Source organism: Rhipicephalus microplus, unplaced genomic scaffold (genome assembly GCF_043290135.1).
Source record: "Rhipicephalus microplus isolate Deutch F79 unplaced genomic scaffold, USDA_Rmic scaffold_48, whole genome shotgun sequence".
In the NCBI taxonomy this organism is placed as follows: Eukaryota; Metazoa; Arthropoda; class Arachnida; order Ixodida; family Ixodidae; genus Rhipicephalus; species Rhipicephalus microplus.
This window is the reverse complement of record NW_027464621.1, coordinates 1,300,782-1,324,451: the sequence shown is the minus strand read 5'-3', so window position 1 is coordinate 1,324,451 and position 23,670 is coordinate 1,300,782. Positions and strand designations below refer to the sequence as shown.

Below are 23,670 nucleotides of genomic sequence, written 5' to 3'. Positions count from 1 at the left end.
GATGCTCATTTGCCCCCTACTGCATGCTCTTCACAGAGCTCCACTGATGCCGACTTTGACAAGATGATCGCGCCGGACCTCATTCGAGCACAGGCAGCCGATCTCCGGCATATCTTGGCATCCTTCAGGGACATCTTCGACTTTGGCGTCAGCCCTTTAGGTCAGACGTCAGTTGTTACTCACAGGATCAACACTGGAGACGCCAGCCCAATCCGACGACGTCCTTATCGCATGCCGCATGCAGAGCGACAAGTCATCCAACGTGAAGTTGATAAAATGCTCACAAATAAAGTCATTGAACCATCTTGCAGTCCATGCATCTCACCAGTCGTTCTAGTAAAAAAGAAGGATGGCAGCTGGCGCTTCAGCGTCGACTACCGTCACTTAAACAAGGTCACGCGCAAGGACGTCTACCCACTGCCACGAATTGACGATGCCCTCGACTGCCTGCACGGGTCTGCCTACTTCTCCTGTATCGACCTGCGTTCAGGATACTGACAGATTTCCGTTGACGAATTACACTGTGAAAAGACTGCATTTGTTACACTGAACGAACTTTTCCAGTTTAAGGTAATGCCCTTCGGCTTATGCAATGCTCCCGCTACATTTGAGAGAATGATGGACTCCCTGCTATGGGGTTACAAATGGTCAACGTGCCTCTGTTATCTCAATGACGTCATTGTATTCTTGCCATCATTCGAAAGTCACCTTAGCCGTCTGTCAGCTGTTCTAGAAGTTTTCGGAAGGGCAGGCCTACAGCTCAACTACTCCAAATGCCGTTTCGGCCGCCAAACAATCACTGTGCTAGGCCATCTTGTCAGTGCTAAAGGTGTGCTAGAGGCGTGCTAAAGGCGTCAAAGCTACAGGAATATAGTTTTGACGTGACCTACAGATCTGGCCGAATGCACCAGGATGCCGACTGTCTATCTCGCCATCCCGTCGATCCTCCTGACCTGTCAGCGCACGATTCTGATGCCTGTGTCTTCACCATTTCTGATTTCACAGACATATGCAGGGAACAACTCAGTGAAGCCAATTTGCGGTCTATCATACGCCGTCTAGCTTCTGACACCTCGGATCCTTCCCTTCGCCTGTTAACATTTCATGACGGAATTCTCTATCCGCAAAACACAAGCACCGAAGGCCCAGAACTCCTTCTGGTAGCTCCTGCAACGCTCCGTTCCACTGTGCTCGAACAACTTCATGATGCCCCAACTGCTGGACATCTCGGAGCAGCCTGCACGTATCACCGCGTACGGCGTCGATTTTTCTGCCCCGGCCTTTACCACTCTGTGCGCTGATACGTTGCATCTTGCGAGTCTTGCCAGGGCCACAAGCATCCTTCATTAGCACCACCTGGCCAACTTCAGCCTATCGACATTCCAACAGACCCGTTCTATCGCGTCGGCCTCGATCTCATTAGACCTATCGACATTCCAACAGACCCGTTCTATCGCATCGGCCTCAATCGCATTAGACCTATCGACATTCCAACAGACCCGTTCTATCGCATCGGCCTCAATCGCATTAGACCATTTCCAACGTTTAACTTCTTTTGAACAAGATGAGTGCCTATTTTACTTTTTTAAACTCATCTACTGCCCATAAAACACAAGTAATTGTCTGCCATATCATGAATATACTCTGTGCCAGGTGCAAAAACTGGGCAAGCTGAGATAGATGGTGGCATCAGGTGCCCTGCCTTTCCTCACACTAGTGTTGAAGGACACATTAATTGTTTAGGAGATGTCTTGAGGAGAGAAACAACGCAATATGTTGCTCAGCTCTACCTGGACAGTTGATCACATCAGCGCCGAGACAGCAAGTGTTTGCAGTCACAAAGTAAGAACTGTCCTTGTTTGCCTAAGTGTGCCAAACACCACACTTCTTAATTTTGTAAAAAATATTTCCAGCCATATAAATGGCTGATAAAGCTATATTCACTTTGTGGGGTTGCCTATCAATTTGCTTTCACTCTCAATGCTTTGCTTCTGTTAAATGCCACATTTTTTAAAAAAGGCTGTGAAATTCTTTCTGTAATAATTTCTTGAACGTGCTTTGTGTGTGTGAAGTTAGAAGGTTTACAAAAGCTCTTACCTTTCCCTGCAGTAGTCCAATTTGGCTTCAAAGTCAGCAATCATAGCTGACACCGCTGACTCATGGCAAGGTGCAACTTGCCTAGCATCTTCCAATAGACACCTTAAGCCTGGTAAAAATGCATCTGTGATTGCATGTTCTGAAATATCTGGTATGTGTGGTTAAGTTCATAAGGCTGTAATTAGTGACATGGGAGAAAACTTGCAACTTTTGTGTAAATTTAAGTGGACAGAAACTTTAGGCAATTATACATAATAGGCGAATCGTAGCAATCAAACTTTAAATGATGAATAAGGATAAATTTTACTATTACATGCTTATGTAGTTCTGAGCAACTGTTTTTGTCTTTCATGTGCTGCTTCAGTCCTTTTAGTGTTAGAGCAAACTTAACAATCACGAAGCAAAAATTAGACCGATTCTAAAGCAGCTTGGAAGATATTTGCATAGACTGGCCAACCATTCACCATTTTTACTGATTCTTCTTTGTTCTACAGTAGTCTACACTCCAGCGAGTTCCATCCAGCAATATAGATACCACATATCAGAGGTATACTATATAAGGGGTAGAGAGAATAATGGTGGCAAGAAATGAACTATACAAATGAATCTTTGTACCCTAACTTTTTGCTGAGTATCCAAACCTCTCTGTTGCAACCACTTCATTCAATACTCGCTTTTTCTTTGCTGTTCATGCTACGAGTGAACATTTGAAACTGCTTAATCTTGCGGTTTCCTGATGTCACGTGTTGAAACTGATGCATTGAAGTGTGCCACATCATCGTCTGATGACATTGTGGCCTGTTACCATGTGTTGTTATACATTATTGAAGGCCATAGTACGTGCTCAGGCATGCCTTGTTGCTTTGTTTTACTCTTTGTCAAATGCCTATTTGCCAACAGCTATTCAAGGTTTTTTATTGTCTTTTTTTTCTCCACCAGGGGCAATCAATCCTGATTACTGTAGCATAATATTATTGACTGTTAGAATGCCTGTTAGAAGTACGTATGCCATTCCAGCCTGAACAACCAATGGTATAAAACTGTTCCCTGTTGGCTCTGTTTATGAGCCATGTGGGAACCTGTGGTGGACACTCAGTTGCTGTAGTTGTGCTCAAAACTACGGGAAAGTGGTCACTTCAATACTGATTACTGATGACTTTCCACTGGAGTAGAGGCAAAAGAGGTGGAGATACCATGCTTAGGTCTATGGAGGAGTAGGTATTATTAGCGAGATTATAATAGGTTGTTTTTTTTTTTCGATTCAGAAAACACGCGCTCGACGAGAAGGAACTGTTCAATCAGTCGACCTCCCGCGTCGCAACGAGATTTGCCCCATAGGCTGCTATGCCCATTCAAGTCTCCGAGGAGAACATAAGGGTCTGAAAGTTTATCAATTAAAGATTGTAAATCATGTTTTTGCAGCTGATAGCTTGGAGGAATGTAAATAGTGCGCATTGTGATCAGTTTATCAAAAAAAACAGCTTGAACAGCCACTGTCTCAAGGGACGTTTGAAGTTTTAAGTGTGTGCATGCAATCCCTTGATTCACAATAATGGCAACACCTCCGGATAATGTCACGGCATCATCATGGTCCTTTCGGAAGATAACGTATTTACGGAGAAAGTTGGTGTGTTTTGAATTTAGGTGTGTTTCTTGTACACACAGCACTTTTAGTGAGTATTCGTGTTTCTGTAAATGTTCTTGGACGTCGTAAACGTTTTTGAGAAGGCCCCTGACGTTCCAATGTATAATATCAGTGTTCATGATGAAAGTAAAGTAGCGCTGTGTGTACGAAAAGTGAGTGGCTGTTTAGGTGGGGAGTTTAAATTCACGTAATAGGGCTGTTACCAGGCCCTGTTATCTGCTTTTTTGTTTTCTTGGCGTGCTCCAAGGAGCTACGCCGCTCTTTCGGCACCAAGGGTACCGACGTATCCATTGCTTCCTCGAAGGCACTGGATGCCTGGACATGCGAGTTGGTAGTTCAAATTTTGGACCTTGCCTGGTGAGGTGAGGCCTAGAGACCTGGGGACCCTGGAGTCTCCGGTCTCTGTTCGGGAGTAGGCGGTGTAGTCTGGACTACAGCCTTGGGGGCAGGTGCCACAACCGCCGGCTCGCTATGCGCGGGCCGAAGGAGTGGCGAGGGCTGATGCGGTGGTGCCCCCTGACACGCCGCATCAGCATATGTAGGTTCATAGGATGGTAAGACTCTTTGCCGTGCTTCCTTAATTGAAATGTTCTGCTTCACCTTCAACGTAATTATCTCTTTTTCTTCCAGTATGCGCAAGAGCGTGAATATGCAGCATGGTTTCCTTCACAGCTTACACATTGTGGCGGTTGTTTGCAGTTTTCAGACACGTGGCCTAGGACTCCACATTGTGCACAAGTCTGGCAACCACGACACCTTTTAGAGCCATGGCCATACCTCGAGCATTGGAAGCAACGACGAGGGTTAGGTATGTACAGCCTGAGAGAGGTCTTCGTGTACCGTGTTTGAACAGTTTCTGGCAGATTACTGGAAGCGAACGTGAGTATTAGGTGTTTTGTTGGTGTTTCTTTGTTGTCTCTTCTGATGATGATCCTTTGTACATTGGTCACATTCTGACTCTTCCACCCCTCCAGAAGTTCCTCTTCGGTCAGGCCAAGCAAATCAGCGTCAGATACCACTCCACGAGATGTGTTCATTGATCTGTGTGGTGTTACAGTAATCGAAGTGTCACCAAAAGTTGAAAGATTGTGTAGCTTCTCAAACTGTTCTTTTTCTCAAACTTTGAGGAGGAGATCTCCGCTGGCAATTTTGGTAACCTTGTATCCGTCCCCACGAGTTTCTGTAAGACACCTGGCTACTACAAAGGGGGATACAGTTCTGGCTTGCATGCCACTTTTTTCACTATGTATGACATGAAAATGGCGAATGTTTTCATTTAAACGGTTGAAAAAAACCAAAGTCTTCGGTGCGCACGTACTTTAAGGTGGTACGATCATTTAACAGAGGAAAAGCTCTATGCATGCCTGTTTCATTTTCTTAAGGAACGTTGGCGGCCAGCCACCATGGATACCAACGAGGAGACGCTATAAGTTTGCGGATGCTAAAACCTGCAGACGCCAGCCATACAACGCAACTATAACCCAATGCACCTAGACCAAGGTAGGCTATTTGCACAGGGTTAACCCTAGTCGTCAGGAAGTTTGGAAGTAAACGAAAAAAAGTAGAAGACAGGACAGATGAAAAGTGAGAGATAAAGACAAAGATGTAGAGAGAGAGATAGGAAAAGGCAACTGCCGATTTCCCCAGGGTGAATAATTCATCACCTTTAGGCAGGAAGAACATACAAGTATTGAAATCATGAATGTGACATGAATTGTGTGTAGTGAGAATAAATGGCGAAAGGTCGTGATAATAAAATTATGGTGGAAATATATGGCATTAGTACAAGAGCTTCATAATCAACTTTGGGTCCAAGGGCGGTGAGGCAGGTGCTTTGTTTAATGTAGCCACCACAGCAGCGACCTCACTTCAGAAGTCGTGCTACGAAGTGCCTGGATAAATTGCACGAAAGGTGCATACTTCCCTTAAATATGTTGTTAACAATGTTTCATGACTGGAAAGTGGTTCCCTACTTGTGAACACTGCAGGGTGAAGTAGTATCTATTGTCGGTAGGGTAATGGAAAGTGTTGTCTTCTTAGCAGGTCTAATTCTTTTCAATAGATTAAAATTTGAAGCACTGTTAGTGCTTCACCACATCTGTCACACAATGGTGGATCGCCACCAGAGAAAAGGTATGAATGTGCAGTGTGTTATGTTCTGTTCTTAGCCTTGCAAGTACTACTTCTGTGTGGCGCGATTTTGATACTGGTGGCCGATGACCAAGTTGCGGCTTGATAACGTGCAGTTTATTTTGTGTGAGCATATCCCATGTTCTCTGCGAATAAGCCCTTAGTTTTCATATCAGGAAAGGTTTCAGGTTAAGTGCAAAAGTGTAGGGATGGCTATTGATGCATTGGCAGCAATTCCATTGATGAATGCAGCCAGATGGTCCCCCAACACATTACTGTGGATCTCGTGCTGCCATGGCACCCAGGACACTACGACAAGCTGTTTTTTTTTTTTTTCAGAGTTTTGAGGGTTTTTACCATGCTTAAGAAGTCTGTGTATATTACTGAACTTTGTAGTTTTAACTGTTTAATGTGTTTGATGGTCGCAAATATCGCGTAGGCCTCTGCTGTGAAAATGCTCGTATTAGGATGCAGAGTGCGAGCATCTGAAAAGAATGGGCCGAGCACAGCAAATGTGTTAGACTTTGAAGCATCAGTATAGAATTTTGGCCAGCTATATTCGTGCTGGAGTTTGAGGAAGTATGAACGGATGTGTACAGTAGGCACGTGCTTTGTGACTTCGACAAAAGATACATCACAGTCGATAAGCTGCCACTGCCGAAGCAGCAGAAATGCTGGGGGCGCCATCAGACAGTGTTCAAAAAATGGCACACCCAGTAGGGCTGCCTCAAAGAAGGATGGTTGTTGAACAAGACAGAACTAGACAAATCACTGAATGTGCAGTGGGAGGGGTGTTCCTTGTCTGCATTCATCTTGATATACTTTATGAAAGAGAAGTAACGTCTCTGCAGGTGGAGTGACCACTCATACGATTCTACGTACAAGCTTTCTACGGGGGTAGTGCAAAAAGCCCCCGTAGAGAGGCGCACAGAATCCAGCATCTCCAGAATCCAGACTGTGACGAGCTTATTCATAAAAATCACTCGAACAGCCACTGACTCAAAGGACAATTGGAGTGGTAAGTGTGTATATGCTATTGCTTGGTCAACTAGAACAGCCACACCGCCAGATCCAGGTCCTTTCGGAAAATAACACAACTGCGTGGAAAGTTCGTGTTTTCGGATTTTAAGTGCGTTTCTTGTACACACAGCACCTTTTGTGAATGTTTGTGTAAAAGTTCCTGGACATCAATGAGGATTTAAGCAGTCTTCTGATATTCCATTGTGCAATTTGTGTATTCAAAATGGTTCTGTGACTACAAAATATATTCGCTTAGGTTACAGAGCCTTTTTTGGGCCCTGTAATCTACGATTTTTCTTTTTTGGCACGCTCCAAGGAGCTGATCAATTCCTTAGACGTCTGAGATGCTGGAGTTGTTTCCATTGCCTCATGGGAGGCACAAGACAGCCGCTTACGCACGTTCATGTGTATGAACTCGTCTGGTGGAGCGTGGTCATGATACCCAACGTCCCTGCGGTCATCGAGACTAGTTGCTTGGTGGGTGGAGCAAGCTTAAGTGCTGCCACCATGGAGGCAGCCACCACAGCCGATGCCTCACATTGCATAGGCTGGCTGATTGGCGAGGGACGGTGCGACACTGCTCCCTGACACATCACATCAGCATATAATCGGCTCTGGAAAATCGAGCATTTCTTTCTTCCTTCTCGGTAGGAAATGTTCTCTTTCACTTTCAATGTCATGATTTCTTTTTCTTTTTTTCCATGTGTTGCACAATAGTGAATATGCAGGGTGGTCTCCATCACAGTTTATGCAATGGAGTTTTTCAGAGCAGCTTTCAGATGAGTGGTCCTTTTTTTCGCATTTAGCGCAAGTGAGCTGGCCTCGACAGGTCTGTAAGCCATGGCAGGTGTTTCGGGGGTCTCTAGTCATCCAAATGGCTATACGGATATCGAACATCGCGTGTGTTCGATATCCGTACAGTGATCCGTACACTTCCAAAATGGCAACCCCGCCGCTAATGCTCGTTACGGATGGATGATGTTAAGGCTTATTTGGTATAACAATACAATTGGTTGGTATCGAATCCATTGCTAAGAGCTTATGCGATACTAACAAATTCTATATTTTGGCACCGATATCCTGTAAGTCAAAAGAATGCTGGCTAAAGGGACAATAATTCCTCCAGTTTCCAAAGCAGTTTTCGTGCTGTCAGTTATCCAAAACGCGAAGCAGAGGTTAGTAGCACAGAAGTTTTACGAGCAGTCTCATTAAGCCTCGAGATATAGTGCACATCAGCAACTGCGCCTTTCGAGCGACGCAGCCTCCCTTACCCTTTGCCTAAAAAAACGAAGCAATGAATGCGATGCAGTGATGTTCATTTTTTTTAAACGTACGCTACTGACCCTGAAATGCGAGAGGCGTATGTGTGTAACATGGCTTAGCTGCTTCACAGTGGGCCTTCCAACGCGAGAGCCGCCAGCGATGGCCTCCGCACTAATGAAAACTGCGCGTATTAAAACCAAATTGCGGCTGCTCTGACCAAGAGGCATGCTTTCATTAATGAAATAACATTTAAAAAAAGCAAGTGAAAATTTTGTATTAGGACCCTAGAAATATTGAAATCGAAAGAGCAGTCTTTTGGGGGGGGGGGGGGCTTTTACACAGCAACAGAGATTGCAAATGCGGGTGTGCTGGTGGAGGGCATTACAAAGAAGCTGTTCTGAATGTATATCCAGGAATAAATTATATTAGACGAAAAGCGTCAACATGTGTTCTTCTGTGAACGTGAAGCACAAAAAATTAGATCGTGATGTACAGAAGTAGACGTGACAGACATTCTGGCGGCACGCGTGAAGTTATTAGTGAAAATCACGTCAATTACATGCTGTGCAACTCTTCAAACGAGCTATCAGCAGCGTTCCCATAACAGACGATGTCTGCCAATGAATCACCGCCACAGTTTCACGCTAACAATTGAAGTAAACATCCCAATCCCCTGCGGAGAGCACGTTTAGCCATTAAACAAACTTGCACAACAAAAGTTGCGTCGGCACCAAACATAGCATTGTGGATTATTTAGGATGCACGCACAACCGCTGTTTATTCAGTGGAATAACTCTAGCTACGTGATTGTTACTTTGGTGACCCTGTGAAAAAGGTGGACATGCTTTGATGCGCCGGCGTGAATATTGCCGATGATAGATGTTTCCAAATCCGACTTTCACGCAGTTCGCCACAATTTCCATCGATATTAGGTATCAGGATGGCCCACTAAATTTGATCTGGTGTATTTTGGCACAGTTGACACAGGAGTGGGATCACTGACTACATGATTTATGGGGATGTTTGGCATGCAGAACTTTATTAGCAGTGGCAAAAAATAATGTTCCTCTTTTTTAATGCCTGCAACTAATCAGGAATTCCTATTTTCATATGGCAATTTGCTTTTACAAGACGAGTGACTGTTCACCAGATATTCAGGTCTCTCTTCACAAACTGTCCAAGCTGGCTGTGTGCCAGTATCCAGCTATTACTTTTCTTTTTATTAAATATGTAATTAGTCTGAAACAAAGTGCTTCCTCGAAATTTCTCTGAAAACGAGGGCACAGCAAGTTTGTCCATTTGGCGACACGCTGTGTTGGAGAAAAAAAAATTTTCCCTAAAAATTAAACTGCCTTTTCCACTGTTGCATTGTTTGCACTATTCTGTGGGCAGACAAAGTTCTATTACGGAAATTAATTCAGAACACCATTTTATTTTTTTTGTGGGTGATTTACTGCTAAAAGCTACAAAAATAGGGAATTTTTCGGGCATCATCCACAAAAAGAAAAGTTATTATATGACATCTTAATAAAGGTGTGCAAATCCTGGCAACTTCTATCATCAGTCAAAAGTTTATTTGTTTAGGTTCTTACGCTTAAGCCAGGAATCATGCCAGAATCGTACAATGTAGCACTGTGGCCTTCGTTGTATGCTGTAGCAGTTATTTACTAAAAAAGTTGGAGCATAAGCCATTATAGAGAATGACAAAAAATATATGATAAATTTAGAGCGCGTATACAGATGTCACGGTGTTCTCCAGTGGTTATGGTGCTCGGCTGTTGACCCGAAGGTCACGGTATCGAAGCCTATCCATGGTGGCCACATTTCAAAGCTAGGGTTTATTTCAAAGCTAGGGTGGCCACATTTCAGGTTGAATGCTAGGGTTTATTGGATTTAGCTAAGCACATTAAAAAACAGGTTGAAATTTCCAAAAACCTGCACGATGACATCCCTAAATCATTTGGTAGTTTTGGGACATAAAACCCAAACCAAATTTAGACCCAACATTCACGAAAAATTCTATTTGGTCAGGCTGCATTGCACAATTTTATAGAAGAAACTTGATTGATGCGCAGTGAACTGAAATATGGAAAGCTATATTCACTGTGCCCAAAATAAGCATCAAAAGACATGGTTGCAAATCAATATTTCTAGTTCTTGAAAGCTTCAAGATGATTGTTTATGTAACCTAGTCTTTGCATGACTGTGACGGGTAATTATATGAATACACAATCACAGTAGAAAAACGAATAGCATAACTGGCTTGTGAAGAGTGCCAAAATAGCAGCACAACACTGTTCTTGAGTGCACCGACATTAATAGAAATGAGCACATTCGGTTTTCTCTAGCAGAGATGGCTGGTAGCAACCAACCCATTATTAAAGTCCACATCTCAAAAGCTTGGCCAACAGTGCAGGTTGAAACGGAATCGCAAAAAATTGCTGCTTAGAATACGAGCTTTAAGGAAGAAAGAGAGAGAGAGAAATAGACAGACAGGTCCATGTGTGCAGCCACAGTACTGCACATTTCTGTTATAAAGTAGGATAGTGTTGAGATGTCATCTACTAGATGGACTTTTAGAAATGTTGCTTTCTGCGAGCGATCATATTGCGGTTTTGTGTAGAATCAGCGTAACTCTTGTTGGTGGTTCTACTTGAAGAAACAGGGGCTTGGGTGTTCCTTGTAACACACGAATGGTGGTTAACGATTAGATTGCAATGTCTCGGATATAGGGTGCGAGCTCGTGAAATCGAACGATCGCGCACAAACAACCTATGTGGCCTGAAATGTTATCAGCGAATTTATGTGATGGTGCTTTCTTTTAGTAGTATTTTTTTCACGTTTATTTCATTGGCAATGTGAGTCTTCTGATGTTAATTTTTCAAAATTTGAATGAACGCCTGCCTCGATTACTGGACACGTGAAACTGCATGCTCAACATGTTTTATGCCAGTGTAGCCTATGAAGAAGGCTGTTTTGGCTGTAGCACAAATATTAGTGACTTCGGCTGTTTTTGTTATCAGCGGTCTATGCTGTAGTTGGAAATAAAATTGTCAGAAACTTTACTCCGTATATTAGGCACACCCTGAACTTGGAGCCGAATTTTCTGAAAAAAAAAAAAAAAAAAGTGAACCTATTATGCGAGTAAATACAGTATTTTTGGGATATCCGACCTTGGATGTGCTGGCCTGCTTAGAAATGCACCAGATAGTGGTGCTACCTCTTCAGAATGTTGCTGTTATGAGTCTCGGCAACATAAAATTGAGGTTGCTGCAGAGATGAGTATCCGACCACTGTAACCCACGTTTTTGATCCACTTTGTGGGGTTAAGGTCAAGGTCAATTCAAGGTCTTCACCCAAGCATTAGGGGTTGCGGTAGAGGGGGCACTGCACTGCTTCCATAGCCGTTTGCGCCCTGTTCCTTGGCTGATGCCTATATTGCCAGTTTCCCTCCTTGCCCTTTTCTCGGGAGACTCCTCTCCGGACCCGATGTGGGATTTCAGGCGCCTGCACCATTCCCCATTTGCAATCCCCATTTGCTCCCCATTTGCAATCCCCATTTGCTCGACGCCATTTTCCCTTGGAGAGTTCACGTGTCTCTCTCCTCCAGACCGGACTGATGCTAGTCATAAATCCCCGTCTCTTTGCTGCCATCCCACCCCTCATAGGTTTAACACTGTGTCCCACTGGCCTAATTTTAGCGGAACTCGGGCTTGCTCGCACTCGCCCGACAAGCAGGGGCGCAAGACAGGGTTTCGGAAGACCACTTCGGGATCTCCGAGGATGTGTATGTGTTTTGGCATCTGCGGCCGATGGCGATTCTTTTTTCCTTTGTTCTTTGTCGCGGGCTGGTGATTAGGTTGTCTCGGCGAGCGCACTCCTTTCCGCAGTCTCCCCAAATCCTGAGGCATCGTCTCGCGATCATGCACTGTAGGTTTCTCTCAACTGTTCCCATGTCTTTTCTGCTTATTCTTCTCTATATATAAATGTGCAATCGCGAGAGTGCTGGCCGAAGGGTAGGTCGGCACTTCAAACTTAGTTCTTTGTTTGTTTGTCTGTCTTATAAGTGCGCCATTCGCGGCCACTAATTAACATATTTTGTAACTTATAATAGCTAATTTTTGTCCTGTATAATTATGTTACTTATGATTGGTTATAATCAATGAGTAATGTCTATGTACTAAATTCCCAGTAATAAATTAGTAATTGGGAGAGCGTCGCCTGAGGTCTCCCTCGGCGCAGGCACGGGCTCAGCGTCCCTTTGCGGTGATGATCTGAGCTTGTGTGCACAGCGGTGCGAACTGTATACACTGTGCGACAAGACAAATGAATGAGGACGTGGCGCCCCTTCATGGAGCTCGCAGTGCTCGGACCTGTGGTGGTGTACTACTGAGAACACAAACACCACAGGTGGTGTACAATAGCATGACAGAGTAGAAATACCACAACTTGTCAACCCCTAGTTTCAGAGAACTTATCAGTGCTTGGACTGTAGTTTTGCCTGCCCATCGTAGTTTTTTGCCTGTTGTTCTTTGGCTGCAGAAGCCTGTTCCTTGACCTCCACATGACTTCCCAAAAAAGCCAACAGAAAGTCAATAATAGTCACAATGGATTCTCGGAAGCTGAGTTCGCAGTTTTCATGCAATACTTTAGGCGCAGGAGAGATACCAAAAATTTCAGATTTATCTAGGTAAGCAAAAATGACCACGCATAAATCGAGGCTTTTCTCAGGCAGATTCATAATGTTTTGCAGTGTGCTCTGCCTCACTATGACTATGAGGGTATCAAGGGTCACATGTATCACGGGACAATCTTAAAAACCAACCATACTCGGTGAAATCTTTGGATAAAAGCTGGGGTCTATTGTCGGTCTAGACAGCACCTGTAATCCCAAAGTGAGCAACATAACTTTTCACAGTGGCAAGAACCACTGGTGCTGATCAGTGTTCATTGCTGTTCCAATGTGACTACTTCAGAAAATCTGAGGTAGTATTAGCTGATCAAGACATTATTGCACCCTTTAAACAGGTTCATTCCAAGATGTTGCTATGGCCTCTCTGGTGTGGAAGCTGGTATCAGTGGGTGGCAACAGAATTTGAATCCCAGTGCACTTGACACATAGAGACTGCAACTACAGTCTCTACTACATGCCTTTTCAGTCAATAAGCCGTCTATATGCATAATGCAACTTGACCATCAAATGCACCCTCGGGCGTATTCTTGACACCAGCATACTTCTTTATGCCTTTCATGCAGCAGTGTGAGAATGTCCTGGTGTTGAACAGATAGAACGACTATACAGCGATTCAAAAAATCCTACACACTCAGTCTATCTCTCTCTCTCCACTACTACACTATGCGCATTCGTACTCCGCTCTTCGATGACCGGCCTCTCCTACACTATGTCACAACCGAGTAACACTCTTCATTCTGAGCTTGAAGATAATAGACATCATCTAATTGTAGCTAATGGAAGCAGATCTTCGAAGACTTCAATTAAGCAGATTTCCCGGCCATTAATGGCTTGTGAGGGTGGCTCACAACAATGTGCTCGTGATAGAGCATCAGACATAGCTAAGAGTTTCCCTTGGTAAACATTTGACAATGCATTGGTAGTACATCAGATTTATCTACAATAGCTATAAATGTGACAACGCTTCAAGATCTTTGCTCAAAAGGCGGGCTACAAGTGGAAGAATTCATTTTTCTTTAACGTTTCAAACACGAAGGTACCGGTTGAACGTGGACACAGTACACGTGACAGCCAGAGATTCCCTGTATATTTTGCAATAGTGCCCCTCAGTGGAAGTGAGGGATCTAAAAGCAAGGGCCAAAGCACACCAAATTCCTAAAGGTGGCTGCTGAAGCAAGACAGCCCCAAGTTCATGAGAGCTTGTACCAACAGAATATAATGAAGCAATGTAGGTAGTACTTCGCCACATATGTATAAAAGCTGAGCAATGACAACAGGCAGGTGAAAGCTAGTTTCTAACTGACCGTAGTTCCTGGTTGGCATTGTTCTAATTTCAGAGTGAATAAATGGGTGCGTTAGTTTGGAACAATACGGGTCACATCGTTGGCTATTTCAGGCAATCGGCAAACCCTACTGGCATCAACTGAAAGTGGGAGATCCATGATAGCCTTGACTTCTTCAGGATTCAGTGAAATTCAACCCCATTCACATCATCTCCAAAGTACACTTAAAGGGCCCGTAAACCACCTCCGATATTTTTTCAAGCATTTCAAGTAAACGCGCGTATCCGTGTGCAGAATGCCGTCGCTGCACGTGGCAGTGCTACGAGCTACCGGCACGCCACAAAGTCTAAGAAACAACCCCTCCTTCTTTTCGGGCCTTTCGGGACTTGACACACCGTGCCACATTTATAATGCTTCGAGCCAAATATTCCAAATATGCTGGTCGAGCAAGAGCCTACAACTTCCGATCAGTCTGCAAGCAGCTGCCCACGGTGCTTGTTGTTGTTCGTCGTGTTGCCCGCGTGCAAGTAACACGTGCGGGGCACGGCATGTCCCTGTATGGGTCCATCGCATTGGAAATCTTTTGAAGGCGTGCGCGCAACGCAGGTTCCATACCAGCATGATTACAGCAATCGCAGTTCGCCAACAAGCACGCAACTGACGGAGTCGGCAGCCGGAATCGCGGCAACTCGAAGTAGACGATGTTTCAAGCAGCATATCAGCGATGACGTATGCCACGAGAAATTGGGAGGGGCATAGGAGGGGCGCTTGGTGTGAGGGCAAAGCGGCGTAAGAGAGGATAGCAGCAAAGGGAAGCGCAGGGGAGAACAAAAGGTGTGGTCATCACGGTTTTGATAATCATATGCGTCTAACTCCCCTATTACTGGACCGTTTCGAAAAATTCTTATGGCTCCATGGTTCGTCGTACACTCGTGCACAATTTCCCCACCACAACTGAATTGTGACCTCTGGGTGGTTTACAGGCCCTTTAAGACACTTGGTACCAAGGTTTCTTTTAGTTGAGAGTGACCTCTGCTTCATTTAGCTAAGCCAGGATGTCAATTAGTTGTAGTCTTCCTTTTTGTGGTCCCCCCCAAGAACATTGTCTATCATATTGATCGCTCTGTTAGTAGCCTTGTAGAAGTGTTGACATTATGCAAAAAAAAATTGGGGGGCTCTGCATAAGTTGTACAGAGTGCAAATGATGCATGAAACAATTTTGTAAGCAGAACTGCAGGAAGGCATCACAAATATGATGCCTTGTTTCCTACATAGCTGGAACACTACACAGGCCATAGAGATTTCTCTCAATGCCTGCACGTTTGTGACTAAAATATAGTGTAGCCCATATGAAATAAAGATATTATATGAGCATACAGCTATGTAATTTAATGTGATTTGATGACATATGAGGCACTGCAGATCTAACCATATTTATCTCTGAACAAGCAGAGTGACAGGTTTCACAACTTGTGGCTGCAGTGCATCTCTTACATTCAGACATAGCATACTGCAAACCAAAAGGCCAAATGTGTAAAAATAACACATGATCCAATGCAGCCTTACGTTCATCCATTGTAAGTAGCAGTAGCATGTGAAGTAGTCATTCCACATAAAAGAATTTGATATTATTGAACTGCAAAATTTACAACATAAGACTTCTATGACAGCAATATATACGTAGCTTTAACAGCTCTGCCTCCTAAGAATTGAAGTTAATTGGAATGAATTCTAACAATTAATTAAAATCAACACAACATATTTGCCGATAAGTGCAGAGCAAATCCACTAAAAATCAACTTGTGAGACAGCAGTTCATTCCAGAGAAAGCTTTTGTCGCATACAATAGATAACTAAAGCCTAAATTAGCATGTGTTTCAAGTGGCAGTAGAGAGTTTTCTAGAGAACACAAGGAACTACACTGGGACAGTCAAATGAGCATAAAGACAAATGCATAAACATTGTACAGTCACTAAAGGATACAGGTGCAAGACAATGCACTGTAGGCTTCAAGAAGCAGCTCCATAATTCTCACCCTTGATGAGTCGTCTGTATTTTGATTGTTTCTCATTGCCAAGATTGCAAGGTGAGGCAAGATAACTGAAATATATAACAGATGAAGTGAATGTTTAATATTAACAGGGAAAAAGCTTCATTCTTTAGCTGCGTTATACTACTATAAGGAAAAAACAGAGACATGACATACATGTGTGCAAATGACCGTAGAAAAATTACCAGACACAAATAACCTGGCAGAACACAACTCTTCTTCTGTTGTGCTGGGAAGTCTGGCTTTTATTTCATAGATAAGCATTACATCAACCCACATGTGTCACTTTGCATAGTTTGGTTTCAATTCATCTCATCATTTTTCATCTGCCATTTACCTGTTAATTTGTGTATGTATCTGATGTGCATTCCCAACAATGACAATTGCAAACTACCCACGTATCTGTCTGGTTTTTCCCTTTTTTGTCCATGTAATGGTACAGTGCAGTTAAAGGACAATGCCATATCAACTAGCACTCGTTGAAGCCTTATTGGACAAAAGACCCCAAGAGGTAAATCAGTCAGACACTGCAAAAATAAACTATAGAGCAATCATACTAGTTGTTAATTATTTTGTTGTATGAAAAAAGCTCTTTTTTTATACAACATTCGAGCCTTCATTCAAGCCTACATTCATGCTGGTGCACATATAAATACTATGGTGCCAAGTAAGTTCCATGTAGTACCAACCATCACACCATAAGTAACACATAGGAAAATGTGCTAAGCAAGTTTATAGATTGTTGTTTTATGCTCGATCAATAGCCAACCGTTTTAGTACTAGCCTCTCATGGACGTGCAAAACCACTTCAAGTCATCTAACATCCAAATCAACTGTAAAAATTAAAATTTCCTGTAAAACTAACCTTCATTTATAAGACATACTATGTGATAGTTGTCAGAAGTTGGCAATTACAGAATCAATCAATACATGATATGAAGCTCAGATGACAATGTGCATGTACATTAAGTAACTATTCTTGCAGCCTGTATGACAAACTTTCAATTTACAGTTGTCCCTCCACAGTCTGCCAGTATAATGCAGAAGCTACTCACTGTTTGGAAAGGCGTGCCGCCAATTATACCCTTAATGACGAGCCCCTAAAACAGCAGTAGTGCACAATTTAATGAAACCAACAAAGAACAATGAAGCAAAGAAAAGTATAAGTTCCACACTTGCTGTTATGGCTACGGGCGGCGCTGGCTAACAATACCAAGTTACATGCAGATAAATACCCCAAAGTGAATTGATGCACATTGCTTTGCCACAGTAGTCTAATGACTAAGGTACTCTGTTGCTGACCCGCAGGTCGCGGGATCGAATACCGGCTGCGGCGGCTCCATTTTCAATGGAGGCAAAAATGCTGTAGGCCCAGGTGCTCAAATTTGGGCACATGTCATGTTAAAGAACCCCAGGAGGTCAAAATTTTCGGAGCCCTCCACTACGGTGTCTTTCATAAACATATAGTGGTTTTGGCACGTTAAACCCCACATATCAATCCTCAATTGATGCACAGTCGCCACTAGAGCTCAATTGGTAGAGCATCGGACATATTATCCAAAGGTTGTAGGTTCGGCCCCCGTCAGCAGCAAGTTGTCTTTTCAACCACTTTAATTTTTTATACTTATAACAGAATTACATCACTGCACTTAAACACTAAAAATAATGCCCCTTATATCTTCCTTAGTTTCATTGTCTATTACGTTCATTAGGCTGTGTATAATGAAGAAAACGAACCCTTGATAAAGTCCCCATCTTTCATTCATGCAGTAGTGCATGCGACTTTTATTCATGCTTTCAATTCCCCTGCACCAGTCACCTACTCATCACTGTCAACCTCCCCAGTCATTCCCTACCTCAATCTTATCATCACTGTTCTTCTCTACCAAATGTCTTGTACATTACAAATTTAAATTTTTGTGTGTTCTGCGCAAGGATGCCTTAGGCCTCCCCCCCTCTTTTTCATGCTTGAGTTTGAATATTTTTTGGCGAGAGTGCTGAGAAAAAAACTATGGACCGTCTCCCCAAAGAGAACCCTGATGGGATGCAAAGCAGCAGCGGTGCGCACGGCATTGACTTAGTTGAAACGGCGTCGACGCGGGTTCTGGAAGAGTGGTTCGAAGCAGAACTCGATGTAGCTTTTACTCGAGTAAACATTTGCTTGAAACGCAAAGACACGGGAGGAGGGACGCGTATAAGGCGCTTGAGCTCGGCTTCATTGGCTGGCGTCTTGACGGTGTTACCCGCGCGCCGTCTGTATTCTCGAACGTGATCGGTGTTCTTGACTCGCACCTCGTCAATGTCCCTGGTCTTCAACTGCCAATGCCTGCGTTCGGCTCCCCTGACTTGCGTCATGTCGGTGTTGACATCGCCATTCGCGAACACGATCGGCTTCGCTAACACTCGGCACGCAGCAACGCATTGTCCAGATTGTCAGCGCCACGAAATTCCTGAGGCGCCCGGAGCGCGCGCACCCGCCGGCTGGCGGCTTCTTCTTACCGACAGATAGAGAAAGATGGCGCGGGCGAGATAATGCCCATGTGAAGAGTAGGCTCGAGCGTTGCGAGCGGTGGAGAAGGTGCAGCGAGAGAAAGATGACACGCGGCGAGCCCGCGGCAGGCAAAGAAGAGGTCACCGCACACTGCTAGGAGGGCGTCAGCTACTTGGCACCGCCCAAACACCTCCGGTGAGGGGAGCGGTGCGAACAGAGGGACAGCGCCACACGGGCTAGCCAAAAAGCTGCTTCGAATCTAGAAACTCCATGCTGGAATTTGAGATGTGCAAGCAACTACATCCAGCAAATTTATGTTCAGTTCTATTCACTGTCAATTATTCAGATCCATATGACTCCTGTACACTAAAAAAGCCCCGCCGCAATGGCCTAGTAGCCAAGGTACTCGGCTGCTGACCAGCAGGTCGCAGGATCAAATCCCGGCTACGATGGCTGCATTTTCGATGGAGGTGAGAATGCTGTATGCCCCTGTGCTGAGATTTGGGTGCACGTTAAAGAACCCCAAGTGGTCAAAATTTTCGGAGCCCTCCACTACGGCATCTCTGATAATCATATTGTCACGGGGGTGAGAGAATGAATGAAATAAATATATTGGCAAAATATACAGGGAGAGTCAGAGGCAGCTGCAGCCAAGATGGAAGAACAGCAGCAACAACAACACGAGCACGGTCACTTTCATCGTCTTCGTCAACTATGATGCTCTTTCGTTGCCGATGTCATGTAACATATAACCCCCCGCTGCTGGCAGCGCCGTCTCGGCGCCTAAAGGAGAGTAGGTTCATATGCGGATATGTACGGTTTGAGGCGCGTCACGTGGACGACGTCAGTAGCGGGTGCGGACGACGATGACTAACTGTCCAACGGAGCAATCTCGTATGTGACATCGGTAAGCCGGCGTAAAACCTTGTAAGGCCCCGAGTAGCGAGACAGAAGCTTCAAAGAGAGGCCAACGTGGCGGCATGGTGTCCAGAGGAGGACCAATGAACCTGGAGAGTAGGAAACTACTCTGTGATGGCTATCGTAGCGGGCCTCCTAAGAGAGCTGCGAGCCAAGAAGACGTTCCCGTGCGATTTGGCGGGCCACTTGAGGCCGAGCAGTGGCATCCCGGGCGTACTCTGTAACCGTTTGCGTAGTTGAAGAAGAGAAGAGTCTCGAAGGGTAACGCTGGATGGCGGCCGAACAATAAATAGAAGGGGGGAAGTCAGCGGTGTCGTGGCATGACGAATTGTGCGCGAATGTCACATAAGGTAAAGTACTATCCCAATCAAGGTGATCTTTGGAAACGTACATGGAGAGCATTGTTGTCAATGTTCGATTTAGGCGCTCGGTAAGACCATTTGTTTGTGGGTGATAGGCCGTAGTGAGCTTGTGACGCTTCGAACATGAGCGAAGGATGTCACTCACCACTTTTGAAAGAAATGAGCAACCACGATCAGTCAGCAGCTGTCGAGGAGCACCATGGTGAAGAATTACGTCATGAAGCAAGAAGTCCGCAACGTCAGTGGCACAGCTTGTCGGTAGCGCTCGTGTGATAGCGTATCTTGTGGCGTAATCAGTGGCTATGGCTATCCACTTGTTTCCAGTGAGAGAAGTAGGAAATGGTCCAACGAGATCAAGACCGACGCGGTAGAAGGGAACGGTGGGTACGTCTATTGGTTGGAGCGGACCAGCTGGTGGCAAGGTGGAATGTTTGGAGCGCTGGCAAAACTCACATGCAGCAACGTATCGGCGCACAGAACGGTAAAGGCCTGGCCAGAAGAATCTACGCCGCACGCGATCGTACGTGTGCTTGACCCTGAAATATCCCGCGGTTGGGGCGTCGTGAAGCTGTTCAAGTACAGCGGAACGGGGTGTCGCAGGAACTACGAGTAGTAGCTCTGGTCCTTCGGCGCTGGTGTTGCGTCGGTAAAGAATGCCATCGCGTAGAACGAACAAGTGTAGCGACGGGTCTATGTGGGGTAAGCGTAGACTCTGCATGATAGACCGCAAGTGGACATCGCTGAGCTGTTCCTTGCGTATGTTGGTGAAAGCCGACATGGCGAAGACACAAGGGTCAGAATCATGTGCTGAAAGGTCAGGTGGGTTTACGGGGTGACGGGATAGACAGTCGGTATCCTGGTGCATTAGGCCAGATTTGTATGCCACGTCGAAGCTGTATTCTTGTAGTTTCAAGGCCCAACGGCCAAGTCGTCCTGTTGGATCTTTAAGGGACGACAGCCAGCACAAGGCATGGTGATCTTTAATTACCGAAAAGGTGCGGCCAAACAAGTATGGTTGAAATTTTCCGACTGCCCAGACTAGTGTGAGGCACTCACGCTCTGTAATGGAAAACTTGCTCTCCGAAGGAGAAAGGAGGCGACTGGACTAAGCAATGACGCGATCCTGTCCTCGATGCCGCTGGGCGAGAGCAGCACCAATTCCATGTCCGCTGGCATCGGTACGAACTTCAGTGTGGGCTGACGGGTCGAAATGGGCCAAGATGGGTGGGGAAGTAAGTAATGTTGTAAGGGTGCTGAAGGCAGTTGCTTGGTCAGTAGCCCAATAAAAAGGCATGTCCTTCTTCAGTAGCTCCGTAAGTGGTCAGGCAATGTCAGCAAAATTCTTCACGAAACGTCGAAAGTAAGAACAAAGGCCGATAAAACTTTGTACGTTTTTTGCGGAACGTGGTACGGGAAAATCTTTGACAACTCGAATTTTGTCAGGATCAGGTTGCACGCCTCGAGAACTGACAAGATGGCCTAGCACAGTGATTTCCCGACGGCCAAAGAAACATTTGGAAGAGTTGAGCTGAAGTCCTGCTTTCCGGAAAACCTCAAGAACAGCCGTTAGGTGGCTAAGGTGGCTTTCGAATGTAGGTGAAAATACGATGAAAGTCATCGAGATAGCACAGGCACGTGGTCCATTTGTATCTACGCAGGAGAGAGTCCATCATCCTTTCAAATGTAGCTGGCGCATTACACAATCCGAATGGCATAACCTTGAACTGGAAAAGTCCATCCGGTGTTATGAATGCGGTTTTCTCACGGTCTCAATGATCGACAGAAATCTGCCAGTATCTTGATCGCAAGTCGATAGATGAAAAGTAGGCAGACCCATGTAGGCAGTCGAGAGCATCGTCAATCCGCGGCAGTGGATACACGTCCTTATGTGTTACTTTGTTTAAGTGACGATAGTCTACGCAGAAGTGCCAGCTGCCATCCTTCTTCTCGACTAGCACGACCGGCGATGCCCATGGACTGCAGGAAGGTTCGATGACGTCTTTTGTGAGCATTTCTTCAACTTCGTGCTGGATAACTTGTCGCTCAGCATTAGACACACGATAAGGACGTCATCAGATGGGGCTGGCGTCTCCAGTGTTAATCCTATGAGTTACAAAAGATGTCTGACCCAAAGGGCGGTCATCAAAATCAAAGATGTCGCAGTAGGATTTCAGCAGGTGCCGGATGTCAGCTGTCTGAGCTGGAAGAAGGTCCGGAGCGATCATCTTGTCGATGGTGGCATCCGCTGTGCTCTTCGAGGATGAAAACGTAGCAGACGACGAAAAAGATTTGGCAACGAACGCCGAAATGGCAGCATCTATAGAAAAAACTTTTGCCAAAGTCATACCATCTAGGATAACTTGAGCGCACCAGCTGAAGTTTAGGATCGGAAGAGATGCTGTATTTCCCGTGACTGTCAAAAGTGTAAGAGGCACGGCAACATTTTTGGCCAGCAGAACATCAGCAATAGGTGTCAACATGTAGTCACCATCGAGAACAGGAGGGACAGATCTCAGGTTCACGTAAATAACGGCTTGAGGTGCTAGGCGAACGTGATCTGCAGAACACAGACGGGGTTGAGCTGGTGTTGCATCGTCATGGTAACACGGTAAATCAAGTTGAAGCATGCCGGTTCCACAATCAATAAGGGCAGAGCGGGCGGATAAAAAGTCCATGCCGAGGATAAGTTCATGGGAACATTTCTTGAGCACAGCAAATAGCACTGTCGTGGAGCGATCAGCCACACTTATACGCGCGGAGCACATTCCAAGCACGGGAAACGTGCCGCCGTCGGCGACTTGGATGAGTGGCATTGTGGGTGGCGTTAAAAATTTCCTAAGGCGGCAACGAAGTTCTGAATTCATCACTGATATGTGAGCCCCTGTGTCCACAAGTGCAACAACGGGTGTGTCATCTACTTCAACGTTGCGTCGAGTCGGCAGCATGGTCAGAGGATTTGGCGGGCAAGTGGTCGATGCAGCACCACCTCCGGGAGCTGCATCATCTAGTTTTCCGGTGGCAGGTGGTCAGTCGGCGACGTTGGTCGGTGAAATTGGGGCGAGCGAGACGATGGGCGGCGGGAGAGCGGTGAACGAGACTGGTGAGAATGCGGAAATGGAGAGCGACGACGATATGGCGACATAGAAGGAACGTCTTCACTGGTGGCCTGAGGTGATTCCCGGTAAGTTTGAAAGCGTCCATGATCCCTCTCTGGCCAATGGGGGTACCCATAGGATGCCTGATGCCAATACCACCGAGTGTTACAATGGCGGGCCACGTGTCCGATGCGGTGGCAGCTGAAACAAATCGGGCGATCGTCAGCAGTCCTCCACTCGGCTGGATTGCGAGGGCGCGACGGAAGGTTTTGGCTTTGGGCATACGAAACAGGGGGTCGACGACGGTTGACCAGCTGAGAGGGAGCTGTAGTGCACTCGGAGGCCAGTCCAGCATTGGAAAACTTGTCGCACAATGGCATGTACCCGTGGCACCATCTGAGGGCTAGAGTCACAGGCATGGGAGCACGTGGACGCAGAAGACAGAGCTTCAAGTTCACATCTGATAATCTTGGTCACGTGCTCTGCAGTTAACGGCGTCTGTAGCGCAGCCCTGTCTTCGCACGACCAGGTTGCTGCTGTGTTTGGTAGTCGAGTAAAATTATGGCCGATACGCCGACTTTTTGCGGCCTCAAAACGCTGGCACTCCTTGATGATGGCATCGA

General features: G+C 45.5%; 1 protein-coding gene across 2 annotated transcripts in view; it reads right to left on the bottom strand.

Annotated features, from left to right (window-relative positions):
• Positions 1-23,670, bottom strand: part of LOC119177271 (RAB11-binding protein RELCH homolog) — a 185,681-nt gene that overhangs the window by 10,403 nt on the left and 151,608 nt on the right. For both annotated transcript variants that reach the window (XR_012889289.1, XM_037428716.2), the window contains 2 exons: positions 16,115-16,231; positions 2,098-2,245 (listed from right to left, as the gene is read on the bottom strand). Coding sequence is in view for 1 of the 2 variants with exons in the window: in XM_037428716.2 (XP_037284613.1) it covers positions 2,098-2,245; positions 16,115-16,231 (265 nt within the window). In the remaining variant the exon portion in view is untranslated. The remainder of the gene's footprint in view (positions 1-2,097; positions 2,246-16,114; positions 16,232-23,670) is intronic.